The sequence below is a fragment of the Pyrus communis genome, chromosome 14 (assembly GCF_963583255.1).
Source record: "Pyrus communis chromosome 14, drPyrComm1.1, whole genome shotgun sequence".
Classification (NCBI taxonomy): Eukaryota; Viridiplantae; Streptophyta; class Magnoliopsida; order Rosales; family Rosaceae; genus Pyrus; species Pyrus communis.
This window is the reverse complement of record NC_084816.1, coordinates 15,956,240-15,983,404: the sequence shown is the minus strand read 5'-3', so window position 1 is coordinate 15,983,404 and position 27,165 is coordinate 15,956,240. Positions and strand designations below refer to the sequence as shown.

Sequence of the window (27,165 nt, the reverse complement as noted above, 5' to 3'; positions counted from 1 at the left end):
AGCTTCGATGCGCGCTGATCTCCGTGCAGCTCTGGATTCTACCCTCGCAGACATCTGCAAGGCTGTGGATTCTAAACTCACAGAAATCCGCCGTGAATTTGGTCTGTTATGCCATGACTTGGCTCTCGGTGCTGGGGAAGGTTCCTATTCAGCCCCGATGTTGTCCGATGCCGCTGCATCCATCGATCTCGGTCACAAAACACTTCAAAGAGTTGGACAGCCCGACGGAGATGGCAGCCCACTGCGAATCTCCTCGGTAATACCCATCGATTCCGTTCCACCGTTGCTCTCTTCTTCACCATTGTTGCGAGCAATGGCAATTTCTCCTGTCAAGGCACATTTGAAAGATTCGTTGGCATCGACAATTCATACCAGTGTGCAAGGTTTTGTTTCTCCTCTGAGGAACGCATAAACCACCAAACTTGCAGTCCCCTTTCCACTTGCAGACCAACACGTCAATGATTCCATTAACCTTGCGGAGTATAGAGTTTGCAGGAGCTTCAACTCAGGGATTATATGCCTCTATATGCTGCCCTCAACGCATACGAACACCACGAAGCGTCGACATGAGGTATTGACATCCTTGCTTTCCAATTTTACAAATAGGACAAATGGTATTGGATTTTGCAGTTTATTCTGGCATATTATACTGGTGTTATTATGATCATGTATGAAGACTTCTTGACTGATAAATGTGGATGGGTTAATTGGTATCTTGTGGGAAAATTTGTGAAGAAAGATTTTTATGCATTGGAACTGTTTGAGAAAATGTCTGAGAAGGGTAGTGTAGACAAAATGGAAATATCTCACTGGAGAGACCTCTCCAGCTTCGAGATCACTAATTATATATGGAATCCCTCTGGTTGCACAATTATTGTTGAGCTTTTAGTAAGTACATTTGAAGGAATCTCTCTTACTTTTCACCAATATGCTACAAGTGGACCACAAATTGGGAATGAGCTTTCCCAATTTAAAAGTGTGGAGTTCGATCATGTTGCGAAGGAAATTGAGAATGTGGTTGTCAGATGGATATCACTACCCAACTGCTTCAATCTTAATTCTCTTGTTTGAAGAAATGACGACGAGACGTCCTTATGATTTGGTGCCAGTTTCTTCGGCCACCGAAGTATATTTGACAAATGAAATTAGCAAGATGTCAGGCTCAGGAATTTTTCCCGCTCTACAAACCCGGTGCTGTCTCAGGAAATTGCTTGCTACATGGGTCTTGAATTTGGATGGATTATGATAAAAGGCTTTGCTGATGAAGAGATATATGTTCAGTTGCATGAGAGTGTAAGAGGGTCTGGTGTATATCTTGTGCAACTCACATGTCCTCCTGCAAATGAAAATTTTATTCTTGTCATGAGTGGTGCTTGTCGGCTGACTGTGGGTAGGAGGATCCATGAGTATATGTTGAAGGTGGGATTAACGAGGAATTCACAGGTTACGAATGCACAGCTGGATCTTTATGCAAAGAGTGAAAACAAAATCATTATTGGGATATCTTATAATGCCATAAAGATAGCAATAAAGCCTTGGATCAATTTGGTACACCACCATGTACTGCTGTCGAGCTATTTTTCCTTGACTAATCTTGAGGTGTGTTTGTCAGTGCCATTTTCCCATGCCTGGGTATACTTGAAGACCATATATACTTTGTTGAACCTAAACTTGTCAAGGTCTTGCAACATTAATAATGTCATGACTATTCCAGACTTTGCTTATACTTACAGCTTATTAAATTTCCTCATTTTGGGAACATCTTTCTATTCTACAATTGAGACCTCCTCAGTGCTTTCAAGTTGTGCGAGGCAACCAAAATTTACTGTGCACTGGTGGGTATCCTTCAGCCTTCACTCCTACATACTCAACATTACTTATTGGGACTGAACCTCACTCCAAGAGAGTCAAGGTTACATGGGAAGTTCAGTCGGATGTCCTTCATGGAGCTATCATAGGTGCGAATAAAAAACATAGGTGCGAATCACGTTCACGGGTTCATACCATCCCTGTCCAGTGGGTTGTATCCGTGCAACTTCACCAGCATGCTTCTCCCAAACCCACAATTTTCTATCTGGAGCAGCTGATCGTGAAGCATGGTGCTGCTGCTAGTGCCATAGAGAATAAAGCATTGGTGATTGAGAGTTTGCGAAGGGGGGTGAATCAGCAACAAAACCGTAGGATTAATTACAGGCAATCAAGGCTTCGTTCTGTTATGAAGTCCTCTGCAAAAGAAATTGCTTTTCATTAGCATTTTCAACATGCACTACAAGGTGGAATTGACAAGCTTGCGGGTGTTATTGGCCTTAGTTTTGGTCCTAGGGGAAGGAATGTTGTATTGGATGAGTGTGGTAGTCCTAAAGTTGTGAATGAGGGAGTCAAATTTGGCAGAGCTATTGAGTTACCGCACGACATTGGAACTGTTGGTGAAGCTCGAATTAGAGAGGTTTTCAGCAAGACCAATGACTCTGAGGGTGACAGAACAACGAATACATTGAAAAAAGGGAGTGAATGCACTAAGGGTACCTATTTGGATTTAGCATGCTCTCTCGAAGGTCACCTGGAAAGCAATTTTGGTGCTTTGGCTATTGATTTACATGCTGATTTCTCTCTGTTGTTCACTAGTAAATTTGATTTTTGGCCTGTTTGGGATCCGGGAGATACATCGGCTAAAGCTGTCAAGTTGATACTTTGTTTTCAGTACAAGGACAGCAAGCGAATGGGTGCTTTTGTGAATCTATTTTTCCGAAGGGAACTACAATTGAAAAGTTTTGATGTTGAACAGAGGGCAGTGGTTGTAGTTGAATTGCAAACATGCCTTTTCACAAGTGTGGCGCTGCAAGTTCTTATGCTTCATAATTGGTGGTCTTATGCTTCTTCCTTAGCTCCCAAAGTTGAGCCTTCCACCACCTTGCTACTGATCACTAAGGAAGTTCTAGTGCAGACACTCTGCCCACAAGCAATATTGGCTCAGCTGAATTCTCGCCTTCCTTCCAAGAACAACAAATTCACACTTCGGTTGCAAGGCTCCTTAATTGAATTTCACTGCAAACAGTTCCAGATTTCAATTGCTAATCCTAACCTTGAGGACAAGGTCGTTTTTCAAGGGAAGGGCAATGTTATGAACTTAGGATTTAGTGATTGGCTTAATCACTATTAGGAGTTTAATATTGGATTTGTTAGGCTTATTGCTGTTATTTAGTGAAGTCTGTTAGAAATGCCAGAAATGTCAGCTGGAATTAAAAGTGTAAAGTCTATAAAAGGAGCTGAGCTCTTGAATTGGAGCAGATCAGAATTTACAAGAGAAATATATTGGAGCTATGCTCCCTTCTACTTCAGCTTCTCCATTTGCCATTACTATTGCTGCTTGCAAGTCGTCTGCAAATGCACAACAGCGAGGAGGAGCTTCTGCTTCAGAGAAGTCAGTTTCAACGACAAGCCCGACCACCGAAACCTACTCCGAAACGTTTCGACCCTTTTTGTGTTTAAAAAAGGCCTCTTCACTCGTTGCAGCCCATCGCTTGCCGGAAACAGTATTCTCAGGTTTATCTCACACAATTACGGTTTTTTTCCGTTTTCTTTTGAGTTGCACGGTCTGTTTAGTTCCTGAGAAAACGCAGGAAAATTTATAAATTTTTTAAGCTTCTGTAGAGTTTACTGAAGTGAATACTTGACTAGGTTTAGTTGGGTTGCTGATAAATTCAAAACAATGAAATTTAGACGTGAATGCTTTTAATCGATTTGACAAGAAGTTTCTGAGCTAGTTTATTGCTTTTGAATGTTCAAATTGGATGGTATAAATGTCTGTGTGATAATTAGATGATTTGGTGCTTGCCATCTTCCCGAGATAAGAGAATTCCCATATATGTGGTGATTCCTGTCGATGCCTTCTGCAGTGATGGTACGGGGCGTCCAAGGATTAGGACGTAAGTTTTATTATGACTTTCTGTTGATGAGGCTATGATGCATTTTCATTCTTAATTTAATTGTTATACTCTTTTAAACGACGGAGTATGATTAGCTACAAGGTTGTAGCTAACTATTTTGATCTCTTTGCAAATCAAGTTATATAAATGTACGTTTCAACATGTTTCAAAATTTATTTATTTTTAATTCAGTTTCCTTTCAATTGAAACTCCTTACATGTTGCTCGATTTATTGTTGTTTCAGAATCAAGGCCTTAACTGTAGCTCTAGAAGCTCTCAAGTTGGTAGGTGTCCACGGAATCGTAGAGCGTAGAGCATTTGGTGGGGAATCGTAGAGTGTTTCTCTCCTCTTGCATATGATTGGTCTCTATATGAAGAGCTTTTCAAACTGATTTCTGACTCAGGTTAGGTTTGAAGTTGCATGTTGCCTTGTCTTTTCACTCAAACGTTAACTCTTCTTCTAGCAGAAAAGAGGGTGTAACTCTTCCACTTTGGATCATAGAGGTTTGTCTTTGACATTTTGAAATCCCATTTGAAGTTATTAGTCTGGTACAATGCACATGGCTGTATTGGAACACTTAACCCATTTGCATGACTAGAGATAGTATCAATGTTTCTTCAGATTCGTGCTCTGCAACATGCTATGGTACTGTGTTCCCCATTAGCATACTTGATTTTAGCTTTGATGTGCTTAAAAAGTTCAATGCAAAGGAATGTGAAATAAAAACTATAGTTTGGCCTTCATGACACACGTATCAGTTTGAATCTTGAATCTAGATAAAGAAGTTGACCTCTTCTTTTTTATCTCCCAGATTGGTGATCAGAATAAGCATATATATTATTGGGACCAAAATGGATTTTCCAATGATGATTATCTTACACTGGGAGTTGACCATGTTCCTCTCTTTTGCAGATGGACTGCCCTCCATTGTTATGAAGATTTCATGTCAAGTTTTGCTAAGAAATTTGAATTCTTAATTGGAACTGTAATAGAAGAAATTAGTGTTGGTCTTGGTCCTTCTGGTGAACTTAGGTATGTTACAGTTACACTAAAAGTACGAATATGAAGCCAGTCCAATGATTTCTTATGCAACATTGTTACATTGCTCACACAGATATCCTGCACATCCTTTTGGTGATGGTAGATGGAAGTTTCCTGGAATCGGTGAATTCCAGTGCTATGAGAAGTACATGTATGTTAAAAATCTTTCATTCCTCTGATGGAAATTTAGTTCCCATTGAATTTTTACTATTTACAACCTTGTTCCTTTTAGTTCCCAGTGCTATGAGATGGCTGCACGCAAGGAAGGAAAACCTCAGTGGGAAGAGAAGGGACCACAAAGGGATGGCTGTTACAACAGTCTCCCATGTGAAGTTCCTTTCTTTGGAGAGGGAGAGGAAAGCTTTCTTTCTGATTATGGGTGTTTTTTCCTTGAATGAAACTGATGAAAGCAGCTTGCTTAATTATTTCCCATGAAAAATTTCTGCATAGCTAAAGCCTAGTGTAACTTGCATGACATAATTGCTTTTATCGTTCTGTTCATGCACATTTCATCCTCGAACTACCACTTAGAATAAAATGCAAACGCTGAATTGAAGTTGTGTTTCTTTAGCCATGCAACATTTCTGTGTAGGTGCATGTAAATAGTATGGGCCTGCAATATATATTTTCAATCTTTACTGGAACTTTTCTTATAACTAACTCTATTTGCTTCTAGGGGTTGTACTTGCAGACTATTTGCTACTTAAATCTTAACTACTCTTACGCAACATGATTAAAAAGTAGATATATTTTAAGGATTTAATATGAAGTCATAACAAGGGAACGGGTTTTTAAGAAACTGCACTAGGTTAATGCAATTTGATTAAGAATGAAAATGCATTGATGCTTGTCTTCTAGAGAGAAAAAAAAAAATTCAACATAGGATGTACTGGTTAGTAAACTAAGGACAATTATGGAGTATAAGTGGAAAATTAAATTATATTATGGTTCTTTATCATGCAATACTTGGCATTACATGATTAAACTTATTGGAAAACACTATGGAGCTTAGGAGATCTGACAGTGGCTTGACTCATTGTAGGAATGGTACAGTGATAGGTTGCTCCATCATGCAGATGATATTCTTGCAAGGGCGGCTAACATTCTGAAGAAATATCAGGAAAACAAGCAAACTTCAATTGTATTGGCGGCTAAAATTGGTGGTATCAGGCGATAGCACACCCTGCTGAACTTACAGCAGGATACTACAACACTGCTGTTAGATATGGTTATGATCCTGTTACTTCACTTTTGTCTCGTCATGGAGCTGCTTTGCATGTTCCATAAGATTCTAAGTTTTAAGAATGAATGATAAGATCTTTAGGGCTGAAAATTGGAGTAACTTCGTTCCTTTTGTTAAAAAGATGAGCACAAATTGGTGAAGCAGCAAAAAAACCCAGCTTATCGGTAAGTTTGTTGAACTACCTAGAGGAGCAGCCTCACTGCCTTGAGCTGGAATAACTTCCTGATATTTTGACTGAAATAACCTTTTGTTCCCATGACAGGCGTTCTTGAGCTGGAAGTGTAAATTTTTTGAAATGGATTTGGTTGGCTGTAGAAACTGCATGCTTTACTACCAAATATGGGAAGAATAATTGGAATTGCAATTTTGGTACTACTGGTCTCATTGCATTGACAAATCCAGATACGGCATTTCAATTTTAGGAATATCGTCATATTCTCATATAGAAAGCAACAATAAGAAAATGGAACCGAAAATATAGAGAACAAAAAGAACTAAGAGTTCATTCCTCCACAGTCCTTCAAATACATAGTCTTGATTTTGGTGAGTGTGATTGCGGCATCTTTCATGTTAATCCTCTCTCCCGGCAATGCTGCAGAGCAAGCTAAAGCTAATCTCATAACGGATAATAAGCAATCCCTTCTGCTCACGAAGTCACCATCTTCCTCCACCCCGAGTATATCGGCATCCACAACTTCACCTATTGCAGCATCTGGAAATAATGAATCTGCAATCCATTGCTTTAAATCCATTTCCCCAACAAACATCTCGCCTGTTGGCTTCCTTTTTGTGAATGTCTCCATGAGTACAATACCAAAACTATACACATCCCCTCTAGTCGAAATGCTACCTTCCATCCCATACTCTGCAAAATTTGTATGTGAATTTAGTTATACATGATAAAAAGAAAATTATAACTCCTAATAAGGCCAAAATATACAAAATTGATAAAATACATCACCTGGAGCCATATATCCAACTGTGGCTAGGGTCATGGTTTCTGTCATCGAATCTCCACCGCCGATGAGTCTTGCAATGCCAAAATCAGCAACATGTGCAACCATATCATCATCTAGTAGTATATTGCTTGGTTTCACATCACAATGAACGATAGGTATCGAGTAACCGTGATGAAGATATTCTAGTGCCAATGCAACATCTTTCATTATGTCCAACCTCTGTAGGATAGTCATGGAGCGGTTTGGAGAATACAACCAGTTTTCGAGGCTTCCATTAGGCATCAATTGAAGTATCAGGGCTTTGAAATCAAGTTCATCACAGCAACTTATGATTTTAATAAGATTCCGGTGACGGATATTGCTTAGCATTTCACATTCCTTATCAAAACTCTTAAATGCCCCTTCTAGCTGTAAATTGAAAACCTTGACGGCGATATCTATCCCATCTGAAAGTGTTCCTCTGTATACTGAGCCAAAACCCCCTGTGCCTAGTAAGTTACTCTCATGAAATCCACTTGTTGCCCTTACAAGTTCTAGGTGCGAAACTCTTCTCCAAAGAACTTGATGTAGCGAGGCAGTTTCTCGTACAACTTTGACATTCCTTTTTTTGCGTAGTATCAGAATCAATGCAGCGGCCGCTACGAGTATTACTGATATGACCCCTGAGATGACATATTTAGCTTTCCTCCAATTTGGCTTAACTTTTGTTCTATTTTTGCATAGTGGAACATGGAGTCGGGAAGCACCGCAAAGTGCACCGTTTGATGCAAATGAATCAGCAGAGAAGTTTCCGAAAGGCCCGCCGGTCGGAATTTCTCCTTGGAGTTTGTTGAAAGACAAATTCAGATGCTTGAGATACAAGAGTGCTTCCAATGACTTTGGGATCTCTCCGGATAGATTGTTTTTGGACAAATCCAAGAATTCTAGGCTTAGCAAGGTTTTAAATGAACTGGGAATAGGGCCTTCTAAATAATTGTTTGCCAAGGACAAATTAATCATATTTTGAAGACCAACAATGCTACCGGGAATGTTTCCGGAGAAATGGTTATTTGATAAATCCATATTCACCACATCTTTCAACTTTCCGATGTCTTCTGAGAGTGGTCCAACTAGAGAATTGGATGACAAGTCTAGGTGCAATATATACTTGAGTTCCCACAAGGAAGATGGGACTTTAGAAGTTAACAAATTGGACCCTAACGACAGACTTCTTAGAGCTACTGCCAAAGTACCCAAGCAGGAAGGAATAGAACCAGAGAGCCGATTACCACGCAAATCTAACTCGGCTAGGTATTTTAGTTGACAGAGTTCAAACGGGATATGTCCTTGCAGTACGTTATCCTTCAAATACAAACCTTGGAGATTTTGTAGCCTTTGTATTGAAGTTGGAATTGCTCCACTCAACTGATTGTTTCCCAGGCCTAATGTTATCAAGCTACTCAAGTTGCCAATATCACCGGGAATGTTACCCCTGATGTTAGAAGTGCTTAAATCAACATATACGAGTGACGTAGAGAGATTCCTGCGAAAAACTGGAATCGTGGTGTTTAGTGGATTATCTGCCAAGGATGTTTCTGTCAAATTTCTAAGATTAAACAAGCAAGAGAGAGTGCTTGCTGCTTGTGGAGTAGAAGCATCAATTGTCAAATTATTCGAGTACAGGGAAAGAAACTGGAGGTTTTTCAAGGAACAGAGTGTGATAGGAAGAATCCCGGTAAATGAGTTTGCACTCATGTCCAACACCCTAAGCTTGGAAGCATTGGAGAGGTTAGGGAGTGGTCCTGCCACGAGGTTATTTCTGGCTACATAAAGGAGTTCCAGGTTTGGAACTTTAAGACCTATGTTTGCTGGGAGGCCACCTGAGAGCTGATTAAAAGAAAGCCCTATTTCTCTTATCGTGGATTTATTGAAGAGTTTGAATGGGATGACGCCATTGAGATTATTAGCATGCAGTGCCAAAATCTCTAACTGTGGAAGATCACCAATCTCATCCGGTATTGTACCTGTCACAATTTCAGCATGTTTGCATTAACTTTGAAACTTCAGTTTAACTAAAAACTAAAAATGAAATGATTGTAAAACACCCCCAAATTAATTACCTTCTAAATTATTGTCTTTAAGATGAATCGTTGTTAAGTAGGTCAAATTGCCAAGACTTTTGGGTATGCTTCCACGGAAATTGTTAGACTCAAATATGACTTCACGAAGCTCTTTGCATTGCCACAGTTTGGAGGGAATCAGACCGTCAAACTGGTTTTGACCCAAATCAATTCGTCGAACACTCGAAATATGCTCGCATATATTGTGCGGAAGACTGCCACTCATGTTGTTCCCGAATAGAGCCAAAGTAGTCAAAGAAGATATGTTGAGGGCAGGCACAAAAGCAGAGCCTTTTAGGGCATTGATCTGCATAAACAACTCCTCCAGCTGACCTAAACTGCCTACCTCGTTCGGAAGTTCTATAAAATCAATTCGTGTATATTGTTAAAATCATGTATACATATATAGGAGTAGCTTCTTAGTGGGAATTCCATTGTACCATAGCAAAAGTGGGATACATTCTAAGGACCATGTACTCACTATATAGGACCTCTTTTTAGCTCTAGAATACGAGGGTCTTACACGATAAATATAAGATCCTACGATAGTCCTCTCATCTCATTTTTTGATGAAGTTGAAGCAAGATCCTAGCTAAGAAGGGGCTTGTATGTGTGTGTGTATAACAAAACGTAAGTCATACAGTATACCTTCGAACTTGTTGTCGTCAAGGTATATGCGCTTCAACATTGTTAAGTTGCCGATTTCTCTGGGTATGCTACCTGTTAAATACGTGCATGCATGCCAACAAAAAAGAAGGGGAAAAAACAAACGAGATGATTGTTATACATTTTATAATATAGATGGTATAATGGAAAATGTAACAAAGATGTTAAATGTAATGAAGCAAACAACACTAATTTATATGCCTTGGTGGTTGGTAATGGTGCTACATACGTACCTGATAGTTGATTACTGCTCAGATCAATGTGTTCGAGTGCAGATAAGTTGAAGATAGCAGCGGGTATGAAACCAGAGAAGCCATTACCCCACAATATGAAGGTTTGAAGTTTAGGGAAGGACCCAAACCACGAAGGAATGGTTCCCATAAAGTTGTTGTATCGAAAGTTAATCACCTTCAACCGGCGCAAACGAGACAGTTCTTGGGGTAGGGGACCATGAAAACTATTATTCCTAAGGCCCAACTCAACGAGAAATGAGAGGTTGCCTAGATGCGGAGGAATAACCCCGGCAAGACCCATGTACGAGAGATTTAAGGCCATGACTCTGTGGTGGCGAGCACCGCAGGTAACGCCAACCCAGTTGCAAATGTCGGAATTGGAGGCAGAGGACCAGTTGGCGGTCAAGATCTTTTGAGGGTCACTAGTGATGTGTGCTTTGAGAGCAAGAAGCGCAAACTGATCTGTGCTGAAATTGGTATGAGCTATTGCTAATGCACCTGCAGTAAAGTAATTAGCCATAATCATCATATAGATATAACACAAGTAGTGTATCATCGACAACATTCTCGACAGTAGTAAACAACTTCTCTCCGTACACATTATATATACTCCCCTTAATTGTAGTAGTTTTCGTCTTTCGGTTTTAATTCGATGGAAAACTTGAACTCATTACATTCACATAAATAGGGAAACAAGATGGTGTTACCAAGACTTGTGCACGACTTAGGCTTGCCCGGCTTCTTCGTCGAAGACTTGCATTGCCCGGCTTCTCTTCGTCGAAGACTTGCATTGCCCGGCTTCTACTTCGAAGTGAGGAGACTTAGACTTCGAACGAAGACCAAACATCATCATTGAAATTTAAGAATATTGGTAATTTGTGCTGCACAGCTGGAGATGCCCAAATGTGGAATTGCAGTCTTCAGTTCACACTAGATCAAAACAAACAACATAGAATTGTGATCCCCACAATGCACTTAAAAAAGATGTTAAAATTTCTTATTTTCAATAATTAAGAACCTGTTTGATAATTATTTCGTTTTAGTTTTTATTTTTCGGCGCTTATTTTTTTAAAATTGAAAATTTGTTTTGTAACTACTTTTATTTTTTTTAAATGAAAATTAAAAAATAAAGGCTAAACATTGAAAACTCAAGAAAGTAGTTACCAAAGAAGTTTTCAATTTTCAATTTTAATAAAAAGTGGAAAAATGAAAAATGAAAAAAAAAAATATCAAATGGCCTGTAATTAAATGATCATTGAAATTGAGTGTTTCAAATCAATGTGAGCCTTCCGTTATAATATTTTTTCCATTTCAGTCAAACCCAGCACGATCAACTAACCAGAAAGCCACAAGCTTGAAGTTTGAATCCCAATTTATTCATTTACTTCTTCTTCTTCTTCTTCTTCTTTTTTTTTTCTTTTTTCTTTTTTCTTTTTAAGTTTTTAATTATATAAAACTAAAAATTGTTTTCTATTATTTAAATATTTAAGGCCGTGACTCTCTGGTGACAAGCACCACAGGTAACGCCAACCTAGTTGCAAATGTTGGAATTGGAGGCAGACGACCAGTTGGCGGTCAAGATGTTTTGAGGGTCACTAGTGATGTGAGCTTTGAGAGCAAGAAGCGCAGACTGATCTGTGCTGAAATTGGTATGAGCTAATCTATTACTAATGCACCTGTAGTTAAGTAATTAGCCATAATCATCGTGTTTATATATATATATATAACACAAGCAGTGTATCATCGACAACATTCTCAACAGTAGGAAACGACTTCTCTCCATACACTGTATATGTATACTCTCCTTAATTGTAGTAGCTTTCGTCTTTCGGTTTTAATTCGATTGAAAATTTGAACGCATTACATTCACATAAATAGGGGAACAAGTTGGTGTTACCAAGACTTGTGCACGACTTAGACTTGCCCGGCTTCTACGTTGAAGTGAAGAGACTTAGACCTAACTTATTCCACTAAAGTTCCACTGTCTGGTGTGCACTAATTGCTCTACCAAATTAAACTTTATTTGATTCCATATAATCTCTCTCTACACTCAACTTAAACTTTAAATGTGAATTATCTTTTATACCTTATTACTTAATTACCATTAAATACAAGATGAAATTAATAAAACTAAAATTTATTAATAAACCCACAACCAATAATCAAACCCTAACATAGAGACAAAAAAACAAGCTCTTTTTGAACAATGATCAAACTAAAGTATGAATCGATTTATTAAAATGAAAAGGCGCTGTTTAAACTTTTTTTTTTAGGATTTAGGAACAAAATCAGCGCCTTTTCCAAAGTATAATTACCAGTAGAAACATATATGGGATTTTAAATTTTAAAGTCTAGCTACTTATGTGAATGTCATGCTTTCTTTTCGTTTCATTCGTGAAGGGTGGAGGCCATACTTTGCTTGTAGTTTTGATGGCAGTGCATAGTAGCAATATAGCGATTGTCTTGAATTTGAAGGTGTTGAGTTCCTTCTATCTGGTGAAACAAATGAATAGTCTCCAAAAGCTTCCCCTTCTTCCTCTTGTTTCAATCAATATTATTTTTTCATTATTTAATTCGGTTGTTGGATGTTGAAAATATTTTAATTTCATGAAAATATAGGAATGTGATGTTCAAGCAGGCATAGAAAATATGCCTTCATTTTTAGAGGTGAATTTTTTTTCTCTTGATTATCAAAACATAATCTTGTTTTGATTATGAGATTATTAGGTACCCTTATCGTCATGTAATGTGTGCCTCTACTTCTCTGCAAATTGGTGCAGGCATTGGAAGGCTATTATACCCCTCAGCTGGTGAGACTTTATGAAATGCTTAGAGTGGAAGACAGAGTTTGAGATAATCTTCGTCTCCTTCAACTGTGATGAGAAAAAATTCAATGAACACTTCAAGTGAATGTTGTGGTTGACAATGTCGTTCGATGCTAATCTTTCATAAAAGATTGAGTGATGTGTACCACTTAGGAGAGGCAAAATATTGATTTTAAGATTTTATTTTCTAAATAGGTGTAAAGATAAATTTATATTGAATTGGGTTTGTGAGGGTAGTTTAGGTAGTAAATTAGGTTTAAAAATATATTGGTAGTTTAATTAAAAGTAATAATTTTAGTAGCCCGCCCACCAAATAATTCATGATTCAGCTATTGCTACCAACTCCACTAATTGCGTGCTCTACTATCAGCACTTACTGTTCCACCACCTATCAGCACTAATTACTCCACTAATGTAGGCAAATGATTACATTACAAGAAACCCAAAACTGATACTTTCTTAATAATATGTGCTACTAGCCGACGAGTTCTATCCATTTTGTGCACATAGCTGGAGATGCGCATATCCATTTTGTGCACATAGCTGGAGATGCGCAAATGTGGAATTGTAGTATTCAGTTCACACTCATCAAAACAAACAACATAAAATTACAAGGATGCAACGAAATTTGTCTTCATAATATTTGGTTTTCAAGTAATTTTAATATTTTTGAATTACGAAATTTTCGTCATTCATGATGATGTGCGACGAAAGCTTTCCTTCCTTTTAATTTTATGCATCGAAGATTTTTCGTCGGGAAAAGATATATTTTTAATTTTTTTCTCTTTATTTATATTTTTTTAAATTACATATTTAAATTATTATTTTTAATTATTTTAATTAAATTATAAACAATAATTAATAACACAAAAAAATTATTTATTTAGAATATATATGAAATTGTCCGCACAAGCTGAAAAAAAATTTATAATATTCGATTAAAAAAACTACAAAAGAAGGTCGTCAAGGTTTGTTGGGTCAGACTGTTGGGTATCTGCTAGGAGCTCAAATGTGATTGAGGAGCAACTGATGGCATCGGGAATAGAAAGCTGGACAACTGAAGGGCTTCTTAGGCGCTGAGCTATGCATGGAAGCCTAACCTGATTATGATCCTCTCCACTAGACAATATATATAATATCTCTTTGCCTTTGCACAATATACTGGCTAATGAATGGTGTTTAGGGAAATACAAGGGGTAAACCCTTTCTAAAAAACCAAAAAAAGACTATTGCACATCTTTCGTGAAAGAGGGATGCTAAGAACAACAGGCAATGCACTATATCAAAACATAGCAATTTCTCGTAACATAAACAGGAACGCCTCCTCAAAACAACAAGGATGCGGGCTAGGATTAGTTCAATTGGTCATCTGACTGGGCCAACTACTGAGCAGAATCCACAGGCTTCAACTCAATTCACTTACAAAGCGCTTCCCCAATGATCCTAGCCTCCCACTCCTCAGCAGAATGAAGTTGCGTAGCGAAAATATTGCCATATACATATATTGGAGACAACTTACTCTCTCTCGCTCTCAGCCCAAAAAAAAACTAGGGACAGAAGCAGTTTTGACAACCATATCTTTTTTGAACTTTCCTCTATTAGAGAAGGGCAGGGTTTGGAACCCTCAAGCAAGACATGATCCACATAATAAGACATCGTAGCGCCTAGAGATGCATGTGCGGTTCATCATGTTACTTATCCAAGCGTGTCACCGGATAGTTGGATATGTACCGTAGTAGGGAAAGGTTGAGATTGCTTACCTAATTCCTTTTTTGTGTACCCACGAAGCTGAATACCATTAAAATACTGATTAAACAGTACAAGACCTGACGTGAACAAATTCTTTCTCATTAGACTGTTATAACCGGAGATTGTTTCTTTGTTTACTCAACTCGTAAGGAGATTAATTTATCTAGATACCGTTCGACTCCTCTCAAGGGAGTCTGCACTGGCTTTCAGTTTGATTCTAGTCAATCTAAGATAACAAGTAATACACGTTGGGCCATTCGGTTACTCCCTCTAAGGCGCAACTTAGAATTGTAATTTGCAGGTAGGGAATTTGTATTTCAGGGTTTTCTTTGTAGAATGCAGAGTTCGACATATATACACACACACATACACATGCAAAGTATGGAGAAATTTTTCTGAGTTCCGGGAACACTAGTTGAGTTGGTGTTCCTAACAAATGAAGGCTTGACACGTGTTTATTTTATTTTATTCAAGTAAAAAATTGCCAACTAGATTTTTTTTTTAACTGAAGCTTCCTAATTTACCCCTAACCTACTGAGAAAGAAAATATAGAAAATCCACCGCCAACCCCCACCACGCCATTGACACCGAGCTCCCATCACAGAGCGATCATCCACCTCCATCGCCCGTCGATGAGTTCACTGGATACTCTATCTTACTATTCTTTCTCCTCTTCCCTCTATTTATCCCACTCTTACTTCGACATCAACCCGAGAAATGGTTCTCTGCAACTCAAGAGCTGGTGAGTTCATCGACTCACCGGCATTCCTTTTGTCCTTCCTCGGCTTAAGAGAGGAGGAGAAAGAAAATGTGGAAGAGAGAGAGAAGGTAAGAGAGAGAGAGAGAGAGGTGAGGAAGAAGGAAGGGATGGACGGGTTGGGGTGAAGGGTGCGGTGGCGGAAGTGGTGGAGTGTGAAGAGAAATTTGGGATTTTTTTTATGTTTTTCTTTTTATTTAATCTAATTCTTTTTTGAGAAATGAAACAATGAATATTAGGGATAATAAAGGAAGTTCATTAACAAATGCACCGATTATATTTTCCAAAAACCAGAATGCTAACTCAAGGGAGTTGTTTTTTGCCACACGTCAAATGCTGATTAGTGGTGAATACGTGTTCAGTTTTTACTAGAAATTGTACCCGAGCGTTGCTACGGGATGGAAAACTGTATGAAAAATTATCCAACTTTATTCTCTCCATAAAACAAATACAACAGAAGTAATTTTTTTATAATTAGATAATAGAATACAAAAATATCAATGTGGCAAAGTAAATGTAAGTGGTGAGAGAAGCTATCCTAATTATAACCCTACTCATTTTCATTCAACAGAGTTGAACAAAGAAGCAATCATTTCTACTTTGGTGATTGAGCATGAACTTTAGCTCGGTAATTAGAAACTGAGGGCCATTTCCTCGAACTGGCTACCTACAAAATCTCCAACTTAAAAAAAAACATATGACATGATACAACAACAAACTTTTTATGTGACACCAAATAAATGTTGCTGTTCCAGACGCAATAGTGTAATATTACGGAATAGAATATGATTTAAAAAGGGAGTTACCGCTAACCCATTGTCGGTCTTCCTTTCGAGTATTCCTTCCCAAAGTTCCCATACTATGTTCTCAAACTGCTGCTCTTTCCCATTTCCATAACATCTTTAAAATTCATTTTAAAAATAGATACATAAATAAAGACGCTTAAAAGTATGTAAGTAAACATTTTAATGAAGAGGAAATGCAAAAGTAGAACCAACTAAGCCACAGTCCAACTTTCACAATTTAATATTAGACTTCCTAAGGTTTGCAGAGACTAAATCTGAAATAATTTACCAAATTAATAAGCCATCAGTTGGACTATGGTGGTAATCATAGCTTATATTACCACCACATTAAACCGAACATTTGTAAACAAAATATGCAATGGGAATAAGCTCACAGAAAAACCTACCAAAAACAGCAAGATGTCATTTAATTGTGAAATAAAACTATAATACTATAATAATAGAAGACCCATATCTATTTATTTCATCCAAAATGATTAGAAAGAAAATTTATGTGCGAAAAAATCACTAACCTAAAAAATTCAACCCTAACATTACTGGAATTAATTGATGTGAAGAAAAAAAATAAAAAATAAAAAAAATACTGAAAATTGAGAATTGGGTTTGAGGATTTTACCGATAAATCATTGGAGTAGTGATAAACTCCTATGCTTCCTCTTCCTCTCTCTCTCTAATTAAATTTATGTGCGAAAAAATCACTACCCTAAAAAATTCAACCCCTAACATTACTGGAATTAATTGATGCCTATTACCCTTGCTGGACCCAACGTAGATTGAAGATTCCTAGTATTTCTCTGCTCCCTTCTGGACGGGCACCCAACGCCTTCTCAATTAAAAACATGCAGAGCTTCTCATTCTCAGTAGGATCATGCACCTGTGGCACTTTTTCTTCAGTGACCAAAGTACCATACAAAACTTGATCTAAGGCAAGCATAGCAAAAAATTGATCATAATTTTCGAAACGACATAAAAACTAACACTATTTTGTTGATAAAAATTTGTATGCAACACCTCAAGAATATTAAGATTATATGGTATGGAGTTGGACATGGCGAAAAGTATAAAACTTACAGCAGAAAGATGCTTAGAAGCATCCACTATAAGAACTGGTCTGCCTTTAATTATAATTATATTGTATTTACAGCTTTTGAAGATGATTTGTTAACATGCTTTTTACCTAATATTTGGAATGTAATTTCACACTTGTTTTCAAGCCTGCTAATCAGCCACTTTTTGTTCTATTGCAGTAATGTGTCCAATAACATCTTGTAATCTCAAAGAAGCTTATGATAATTAATATAATATAAAACCTAAACAAACTACCAAACTCAATTCCAATATAATGAAGAGATCCTAAACAAAATACCAAACTCAACTCCAAAATAATGAAAAACTAAACAAAACTCTCAATTCAATAACCCTAGAAATTGAAATTGCTCACCTTGACTACACAGGGCTTCAAAAACCACCGTCTCCTGAAACCAAACCCTATTTAAAACAAACATTTCAAGTAGAGGGAGGACAGGCATGAAAAGAAGTCATCTTCTTACTGAGGAAAGCACTGCTGAGCAAAAGGCCAAGTTTGAAAAATGGCAGAAGTCCAACAGGAGGGGTCTTTTGATCATGAAAAAGGCGATGACTGAGACTGTAAGGGCAGGAATTCCAACATGTGACAAGGCCAAGGACTTTCTTGAAGTCATTGGAGAAAAATTCAAAGAATCAGAGAAGGCTGAAACTGGAAACTTCCTGACCTCACTCACCACCATGAAGTTCGATGGCACTACCAGTGTTAGAGAGCATATTCTGAAGATGGTGGACACTGCTGGAAAACTTAAACAGTTGGAGGTACCAGTATCTGATCAATTTTTAGTTCATATGGCACTGAATTCTTTACCTGCCAGGTTTAGACAGCTTAAGGCCTCCTACAATACTCAAAAGGAGAAATGGGACATTAATGATTTGATATCTATCTGTGCTCAAGAGGAGGAAAGACAGAAAAATGAGAAGTCTGAAGAAGTGAATTTGGTCCATGCTACAAAGGGTAAAAAGGTTGCATTTTCCTTCTCTAGTAAGCCTATTAAAGGTTCTTCTTCCGCCGCTTCAAATGTGCCTTCTAAGAATGCTAACCCCCCTAGAGGAGGACATAATCTTAATGTAAAGAAAACAGAACTGAAGGCATGTTTTTTCTGCAAAAAGACTGACCACTTAAGGAAAAATTGTGAGGGTTGAATGGCTTGTTAAGAAAGGTACGATAAATGTTTTTGTTTGCTTAGAGTCAAATTTGATTTTAGTCCCTCAAAACTCTTGGTGGTTTGACATTGGTTGTTCTGTACGCATTACAAATTCTTTGCAGGGCTTCACAAAATAGGAGGGAAGAAATAAGGAATTCTACAATGTTTTCTTTGGGAATGGATCAAAGCTAGCAGTCAAGTCTATTGGTATTTTCAAACTAAAGTTTTCTCTAGGTTTCATTTTAGAACTCAATAATGTCCCTTATGTACCTTCCATGTGAAGGAATTTAGTTTCTGCTTCAAAATTAGTCAAGTCAGGTTTTTCTTTTGTTGAAGACGATGACAGTGTCAAATTTTATCATAAAAATAAATTTGAGTGTTTGCTTGGCACTGCTTTTCTTAGAGATGATTTATGGCAACTAGATTGCAGTTATATGGATGAATGCTTTAATGTTGAATGCAGTGGTTCGAAGAGAATGCTCATTAATGAAAAATCTTATATGCTTTGGCATAAAAGATTAGGGCATATCTCAAAAGAAAGAATTACGCAATTGATAAAGCAAGACATGTTACCAAAAAATAGATTTAAATGCTTATTCTGATTGTGTGGACTGTTTTAAGGGAAAATTAACAAATTTCGAAAAAATGGTTCTACAATGAGTCAAAGTCTCTTAGAAATAATCCATACAGATGTTTGTGGTCCATTCCCGACTAAAACAATATGTGGAAATTCTTATTTTGTCACCTTTATTGATGACTTTTCGAGATACTCTTATGTTTATTTAATATCTGAAAATTTTGTTGTGTTAGAATGTTTTAAAAATTTTCAAAATGAAGTTGAAAAATAGCTTGATAAACATATTAAGATTGTGGGACCCGATATGGGTGGTGAGTATTTTGGTAGGTACACTGAAGCTGGACAACAAAAAGGAGCCTTTGCCCTGTTTCTGGAGAAATATGGAATTGTCACTTAGTACACAACTCCCGACACACTTCAACAGAACGGTATTGCTGAGAGACGAAATAGGACACTGAAAGAAATGATCAGAAGCATGTTTTCTCGATCCAAATTACCTATTTTTCTATGAGGAGAAGCATTGAAGACAACCAACTACATTTTGAACCGAGTCCCAAGTAAGTCAGTGAGTAAAGTTCCCTTTGAAATTTGGACTGGTAGAAAGCCTAGCTTTAATCATTTTAGAAAATGGGGTTGCAAGGCTGAAGCTAGAATCTATAATCCAAAGGAAAATAAGTTGGATCCAAGAACAATTAGTTGTCGATTTATTGGCTATGCTAAAAGATCCAAAGGCTTTAAATTTTATTGTCCCGATATGCACACAAGAATCCAAGAAACACATAATGCCAAGTTTATAGAAGATGCATGCATAGAAGATGATGTTGCTAAGCAATGCACTTTTGAAAAGACTAATGACAGTGATCATATACCTGTTGCTAATAATGAAATTATTAGTTAGCCCCTAGTAGTTTCAAATCCACAGGTGCAAGTCAACGAACAACCTGCTGATCATGATACAGTTGATCCCCGAATTGTCAATCATGAATAGCAGCCCACTGAAACTGATATGGCATATCAGAATGAAGTGATTCCAATCAGAAAATCTCAGAGACAAAAGAAGTCTGCAATTCCTTCCGATTATGTGGTGTATTTATAGGAGACAATATGATTTTGGGGATGTGAGTGATCTAATTACATTTAATCAAGCTATGAACTATGAGCAGCATGCATTGTGGAAATCCGCTATGGAGGAAGAACTTAACTCTATGCAAAAGAATTTAGTTTGGACACTAGTTGAAAGAACTTCAGACATCAAGCCCATTGGATGTAAGTGGGTCTTTAAAACCAAGCGAGATTCTCAAGGAAGAGTTGAAAGGCACAAAGCAATACTCGTGGCAAAGGGTTTTACTCAAAGAGAAGATATCGACTACACTGATACCTTTTCTCCAATTTCTTCCAAGGATTCTATGAGAATCATTATGGCTCTTACTGCCCACTTTGATCTTGAACTTCACCGGATGGACGTCAAGACCGTTTTTCTTAATGGGGATTTAGATGAGAATATCTACATGCAACAACCTCCAGGATTTGTTGAAAGGGGGAAAGAATCTATGGTTTGTAAGCTCAACAAATCAATTTATGGTCTGAAACAAGCTTCCAGACAATGGTTTATCAAATTTGATCAGATCATTACATCTTTTTGGCTTTATGGAAAACAAGCTAGATGATTGTGTTTATCTCAAGGTCAGTGGTTCTAAATTCATCTTTCTTGTACTTTATGTTGACGATATCTTATTGGCAAGTTAAGATTTGCAATTACTGATAAATACCAAGAAGATGTTGTCTAGCAGCTTCGAAATGAAGGACTTAGGGGAAGCTCATTTTGTCATGGGAATCGAAATAACGAGAGACATAACGAGACAGTGTAGGAGTTTGAGACCCTCTTGTCCCACATTGGTCAACAATATTTTTTCACTAGCCTTTATATAGGCTTATTCCTTCTACTTAGTAATTAGAACTTGGACCATTTGGAAATGGATTGAAGGCTTGGGCCTTATGGTTGTGTGGATTAGGCTTAAATATAATATAGCCTAAATACAATTAATATTAATTAATCAAGACAAGGGCTTTGGGCCTTGGGGCACTTGGGCCCTTGGAATTTAAAATTAATCAGATTCATTAATTTTAATTTTTGGATTAAGTTTTTAATTAATTTTGTTTGTACCATACTTGACCAATCCTGAAACTACTAAGTACCGGTCAACAGCATACCGTCAAGGACCTACAAGACTTTTCCTCCAACAAGGAGGCCAATCACAACACGACATATGTTGGTATTAGAGGCCAATCACAGCGCAACAAATGTCGATATCAGAGGCCAATCACAACACGACGCGTGTCAATGTCAGAACAAAGCTAGAAGCTCTCTTCTATAAAAGGGGATCATTCTCCCACAATAATCCCTAATGTCATTTGTACTAAACTATTCACTAGAACTCACTAAAGGAGAGCTTGAACCTATGTATTTGTGTAAACCCTTCACAACTAATGAGAACTCCTCTACTCCGTGGACGTAGCCAATCTGGTTGAACCACATACATCTTGTGTTGTTTGCCCCCTTGTCTCTATCCATTTACATCCTTATCCACACTAATGACTAGAGCAATCTAACAAAGGTCACAAACTTAACACTTTCTGTTGCACCAAAGTCTTCGCCGATTTTGTGCATCAACATTTGGCGCCGTCTGTGGGAATCACACTTATTCCTACTCTCTCCAGCTTTGTCAAGCTGGTTTCCACCATTCGCACACTTTCTTTCGACTAGGCACCCTTCTCCAACATGGGGAGTGAAGGGAGCAACAACACGCAGAACGACACCCCCCTCGGACTTAGTGCAAAGCAACGAAAAAATGAACAAAAGAGGTTTGCTCTTCAGGCTAAAGTCGATGAGCTAGAGGCTCAGAACAACAAGATAGCGATAAAGAATGAGATCCTCCAAGAACAGTATGAGAAGCTCTTCGAAATTCTCCATGAAGCTAGGCATACTCAAACACACGAACTCATCACCCCCGGGGAAGTCAACCACTACCTGGGTGCCCCCCAACATGAGGGATCACCTGCCTTCAACATGGATATCCCTAATGGGGAGCGAGTTACTTATCAAGGTGTTGATCAACATGAGACCTCTCTTAACCCAGCTGCTTCGACCCGAAGCAGGAAAAGTGGAGGAAGACACCTTCTTGCAGAAGGAGTAGAAGGATCAAAAGCTGTTTATCGCGACTGTCGGGACTTCCTGAGGCAACATCGAGAGAACCCCATCCACATAAGCTCGAAGGTCAATGATCCAAGGGTTTCTGAATGGTTCGGTCCTCTCCCATGCCCCAAGCCAATTGCCAATCTAGGGAATGAGTGACATGTCCTTGAGGAATATGAAGGTACGGGGGACTCGGGGGCGTTTCGACAGGCTCGCCCTGAAAGTTAGTACGGTGAGTCTAAAGAAAAATCTCATGCCCTTGATCAAGCTTTCTTACTTCTAAGAGGAGATGGAGACTTACGGAAGAATGATCCAACAGTACCTGACTTCACTCAGGACCCCCTTGTCCTACAACTCCTTGAGGAAGTAAACAAGTTGAAGGCCGAACGTCAGGCCGAAATACCTTACTAGAACCAACCTAGGCCTGGCCCTCTTACAAGGAGGATCCTCGACACCCCCCTCCAAGCAAAGACAAAGCAGAAGCTTGGCTTACAACTCTACACTGGAAGGGAGAACCCGATTAAACACCTTAACCTCTTTGAGTCCACTATGGCATACCGGATGCACACTGACGAAGAACGATGTCTTCTCTTCCCCTCTACCTTCTCTGGCGGAGCTCTGAATTGGTATTGTCGTCTTCCACCTAAGGTAGTAGACTCATTTGAGGAACTGAGGAAACTATTTGTCTCTCAACACATCTTCCAGACAGATCGCTTGCATTCCGCATATGACTTGTACACTATTCGCCAGAAGCCGGATGAGTCACTACGAAAGTATGCCGGCCGCTTCAGCCATGAGTATTCTCACTGCACTGAGGCAGATGACAAGACCGCCCTTAAAGCCGTCACGGCAGGCCTACGCGACTGTTTCTTCAAGTACATGATCAATGCTAACACTTGGAAGACTTACTCTGAGGTAATGGCACAGACTTATAACCATGCTTCCGCCGAGGCAAGGACATATCAAAGGAAATTCCCTACAGCCATCCTTTATCAGCAAATGGGGAGTGGAAGCCAAATCCAACCGAATGAGAAGACCTCAACCATCCAAACAACAGCGACGCTTCCCTCTACCCTACCTAATACCTCACCAAGTCAACATGCGTATCATTCTCAGGGCAAGAGGAAAAAATTTCATCCTCACCAGTCTCATTTTAATAAAAAGAGTAAGGGGCACAATCGCGATAACCAAAGGTATTGCCACGATAATACTCGTCCTCAGGCAGTCAATGTAGTGGACCAAACACGTGTCAAGAATGGTTCTACCCCGAGGTATAAGACATACACACCTTTGAACGCCACATGCACAGCCATTTACCCCAGTATAGCTCACTTGATACCAAAGCTAAGGCCGAGGGAGCCAGATTTCAAGTCCACGAAGAACACATGCATGTTTTGTGGTTACCACGAGTATAATGGCCATGATGGCGAGAAATGCATCACCTTCCGTGATCATATTCAAGCTTTGGCACGTGAAGGAAAAATTGACCAGTTTCTCCTTCACCTTCCAAGGGATAACCGCAACCAACGCCAAGTGAATATGATATATTCCATAAGCGGTGGCACACCCATATCTGAATCTTCCAACAGGGCCATGAAAAACAATGAACGAACTTTGAAGCCTGGCCACCAAGTGTTTCACATGGAAGACATCAGGGGAGGCAAGTATCAAAAGCCTAACTGGGATCCAATATGTTTCTACACGGAGGAAGAAAGAGGTATCATCTATCTTCACAACGACCTACTGATTGTGGAGGCTCACATAGCCAACTTTGATGAATGATGAATCCTGGTAGACACGGAGGCGTCGGTCAATATCATGTTTGCTGAAGCTTTCAAAACACTTAATGTAGCTGAACACTTGCTCGATCACTCGGTTTCTCCTCCGATAAGCTTCTCTGGTGATGTCGTGTAACCTTTAGGGAGCGTACATTTACCCTTCACCATCAATACAGGCCCGTACACAGTCACCATCACCATTAACTTATTGGTGGTTGACTGCCCAACGACATACAATGTCATCTTTGGGTGCACAAGCATTAATGATCTTAAGGCCATGGTATTTACACATATGTTGTTGATGAAATTTCCAACCCCCTATGGCAATGGTTACATCAGAGGAGATCAACTTAGTGCACGATCATGTTACAACACTTCAGTCAAGCAACAACACTTGCATGTACCCAAAGAAACGCTTTCTATACATAACCAAGTTATCAAGACCAACTCGGACAAAGCCAACTTGAATATTCACGGTGGTAACAATCAACCCGACGATCCTCGAGATGACTCTTTCGCCCAGCAAGCACAACCTGCTGAAGAGTTGGAGAAGGTCTTTATCTCAAAATATTATCCAAATCGCATAATTAAAATTGGCACCACTTTGTCACCACCCATTCGGTTGGCATTAATCTTTTTTTTGCAAGAGGACACTGAAGTCTTCACCTGATCATACGAAGACATGCCAGGCATCTCTCCCGATATCATCTGTCATCGCTTAAGTATTGATCCCAGGACCAAGCCGGTGAGACAGAAGCGAAGATCTTATGATGCTGAACAATATGAAGCAATGAAGGCAGAAGTTGAAAAACTCAAAAACATATGCTTCATCTGTGAGGTCAATTATCCAACGTGGGTAGCAAATATGGTCCTTGTTAAGAAAAATCCGACCAAGGAAAGTCTCATGCTTCAAAAGATCTTGTGGAGAATGTGTGTCGACTACACCAACTTAAACAAAGGATGCCGGAAGGATAGCTTTCCCCTTCCTCTCATTGATAGACTTGTAAACTTTACAACAGGGTGTGAACTCTTGAGCTTCATAGATTCTTACGCAGGGTACAATCAAATCCTCATGAACCTTTTGGACCAAGAACACATGGCCTTCACCACTGATAGAAGACTATATTGCTATAAAGTCATACCATTCGACCTAAAGAATGCAGGGGTGATTTATCAAAGATTAGTCAATTCAATGTTCGCTGAACAGATTGGGAAAAGCATGGAAGTTTATGTTGATGATATGTTAGTCAAAAGAAAACATGCTGACCAACACATTGCCAACTTGTCTGAAACCTTTTCCATCCTAAAGAAGTATCAAATGAGGTTGAACCCCAACAAATGCACTTTTGGTGTGGGCTCTGGAAAATTCTTAAGCTTCATGATTAGCCAACGAGGCATTGAAGCTAACCCCGAGAAGATCAAAGAAATCATAGACATGAAAGAACCAGTAACCTCAAAAGACATCCAAAGCCTGACTGGCAAGGTGGCAGCCTTGACCAGGTTTATCATGCGCTCCTTTTTTCAAAGCACTTAAGGGAAGTAAGAAATACGTCACGTGGACCGATGAATGTGCCGAAGCATTTAAGAACCTCAAGGAGTACATGAGTCAAGCCCATCTGCTTTCCAAACCTGAAGTTGGCGACACCCTAATTGTCTATCTATCTGTCTCAGCTTCAGCAGTTAGTTCCGTCCTCATTCGTAGGGATGGTAGTATCGAACGACCTGTCTATTACGCTATCAAGGCTCTACAAGATGCAAAGACACGATACTCCAACATTGAGAAATTAGCTCTAGCATTAGTCATGTCTACTCGGAAACTTCACCCCTACTTGTAAGCACACTCCATCATCGTGCTTACCAATCACCCCATTCGATAAATACTTCAGAGTCCTGACACTTCGGGGCGAATGATCAAATGGGCCATAGCACTGGGAGAGTTTGACATCTCCTACCACCCAAAGCTAGCTGAAAAGGGCCAAGCAGTTGCAGATTTCATTACGGAATTCACTTATCCTGTTGACATTTCTTCTACACTTGAGGCAACGGCTTCATCACCTCTGGAAACCCGGAAGGTAGAACCAACACTCCCAGTATGGACTCTACATGTTGATGGCTCATCCAACCAACAGGGTTGTGGAGTAGGATTAGTCCTGACTACCCCCGACAAAGTGGCAATGGAGTATGCTCTTCGATTCAAATTCAAGGCGTCAAACAATAAAGCCGAGTATGAGGCCCTTTTAGCAGGCTTACGTTTGGCCAAACACCTTGGAGTTAAACAAATTAATATCTTCAGTGACTCCCAATTGGTGGTTAACCAGGTCACGAACAACTTTGATGCTAAGGATAACTCGATGGCAGCGTATCTTGCGCAAACGCGGCTTTTGCTCAAACACTTCCACTACCAGATCACCCAAGTCCCTCGAGCAGCAAACAGTCATGTAGACGCTTTAGTTTGCCTCGCCTCAGTAATGGAAGACAAGATTGGGAGAAAAATTCATGTCGAATTGTTGGCAACACCAAGCACTATGGTCACAGAAATGTGCAACTTGCAACAGGGGGATAGCTGGATCACCCCAATTTATAAATTCCTTGTTCATGGCAGTCTCCCAAATGATAAAGTCCAAGCTAAACAGATTCGATACAAGTCTACCCACTACCTGATCATTAAGGACCAACTCTACAAGCGAGGTTTTAACCTACCATACTTACGATGCCTCACATCTGCGGAAACGGAAATTGTCATTCGAGAAATACATGAAGGAGTCTATGGAGATCATGTTGGATCTCGATCCCTAGCACACAAGGCTTTTCGCTAAGGATATTACTAGCCAACACTTCACCAAGATGCCATCAGAATATCCCGCTCATGTGATAAGTGTTAACGCTATGCAACTATTCATCATTCCCTTCCCGAGCCTCTTACTCCTATGATCAGCCCTTGGCCCTTCGCCCAATGGGGACTTGATTTGATCGGCCCAATACCTGCAGGAAATGGCAAGGTCCACTATGCAATCGTTGCAGTTGACTACTTCACAAAGTGGGCCGAAGTAGAACCCTTGGCAACCATTACTGAGGTAAAAA

General features: G+C 39.1%; 3 protein-coding genes and 1 pseudogene across 3 annotated transcripts; 3 read left to right on the top strand and 1 right to left on the bottom strand.

Annotated features, from left to right (window-relative positions):
* Window positions 1-6,569: 6,569 nt before the first annotated feature.
* On the bottom strand, window positions 6,570-10,839 carry LOC137714111 (probable LRR receptor-like serine/threonine-protein kinase At3g47570; annotated as a pseudogene).
* Window positions 10,840-17,832: 6,993 nt separating this feature from the next.
* Window positions 17,833-18,534, top strand: LOC137714438 (uncharacterized). The gene has a single exon (XM_068453658.1). The coding sequence runs from the start codon at window positions 17,833-17,835 to the stop codon at window positions 18,532-18,534; it is 702 nt and encodes a 233-aa protein (XP_068309759.1).
* Window positions 18,535-22,855: 4,321 nt separating this feature from the next.
* LOC137714437 (uncharacterized) lies at window positions 22,856-24,088 on the top strand. The gene has a single exon (XM_068453657.1). The coding sequence runs from the start codon at window positions 22,856-22,858 to the stop codon at window positions 24,086-24,088; it is 1,233 nt and encodes a 410-aa protein (XP_068309758.1).
* A 1,903-nt stretch (window positions 24,089-25,991) lies between these two features.
* Window positions 25,992-26,900, top strand: LOC137714436 (uncharacterized). Its single transcript, XM_068453656.1, has one exon. It carries the CDS (start codon window positions 25,992-25,994, stop codon window positions 26,898-26,900), a length of 909 nt encoding a protein of 302 aa, XP_068309757.1.
* The last annotated feature ends 265 nt before the right edge of the window (window positions 26,901-27,165 follow it).

Coding starts and splice junctions, on each gene's coding strand:
- LOC137714438 (XM_068453658.1), top strand. CDS start 17,833: ATGAAAAGAAGTCATCTTCTTACTGAGGAAAGCACTGCTGAGCAAAAG.
- LOC137714436 (XM_068453656.1), top strand. CDS start 25,992: ATGATCAAATGGGCCATAGCACTGGGAGAGTTTGACATCTCCTACCAC.
- LOC137714437 (XM_068453657.1), top strand. CDS start 22,856: ATGGCATACCGGATGCACACTGACGAAGAACGATGTCTTCTCTTCCCC.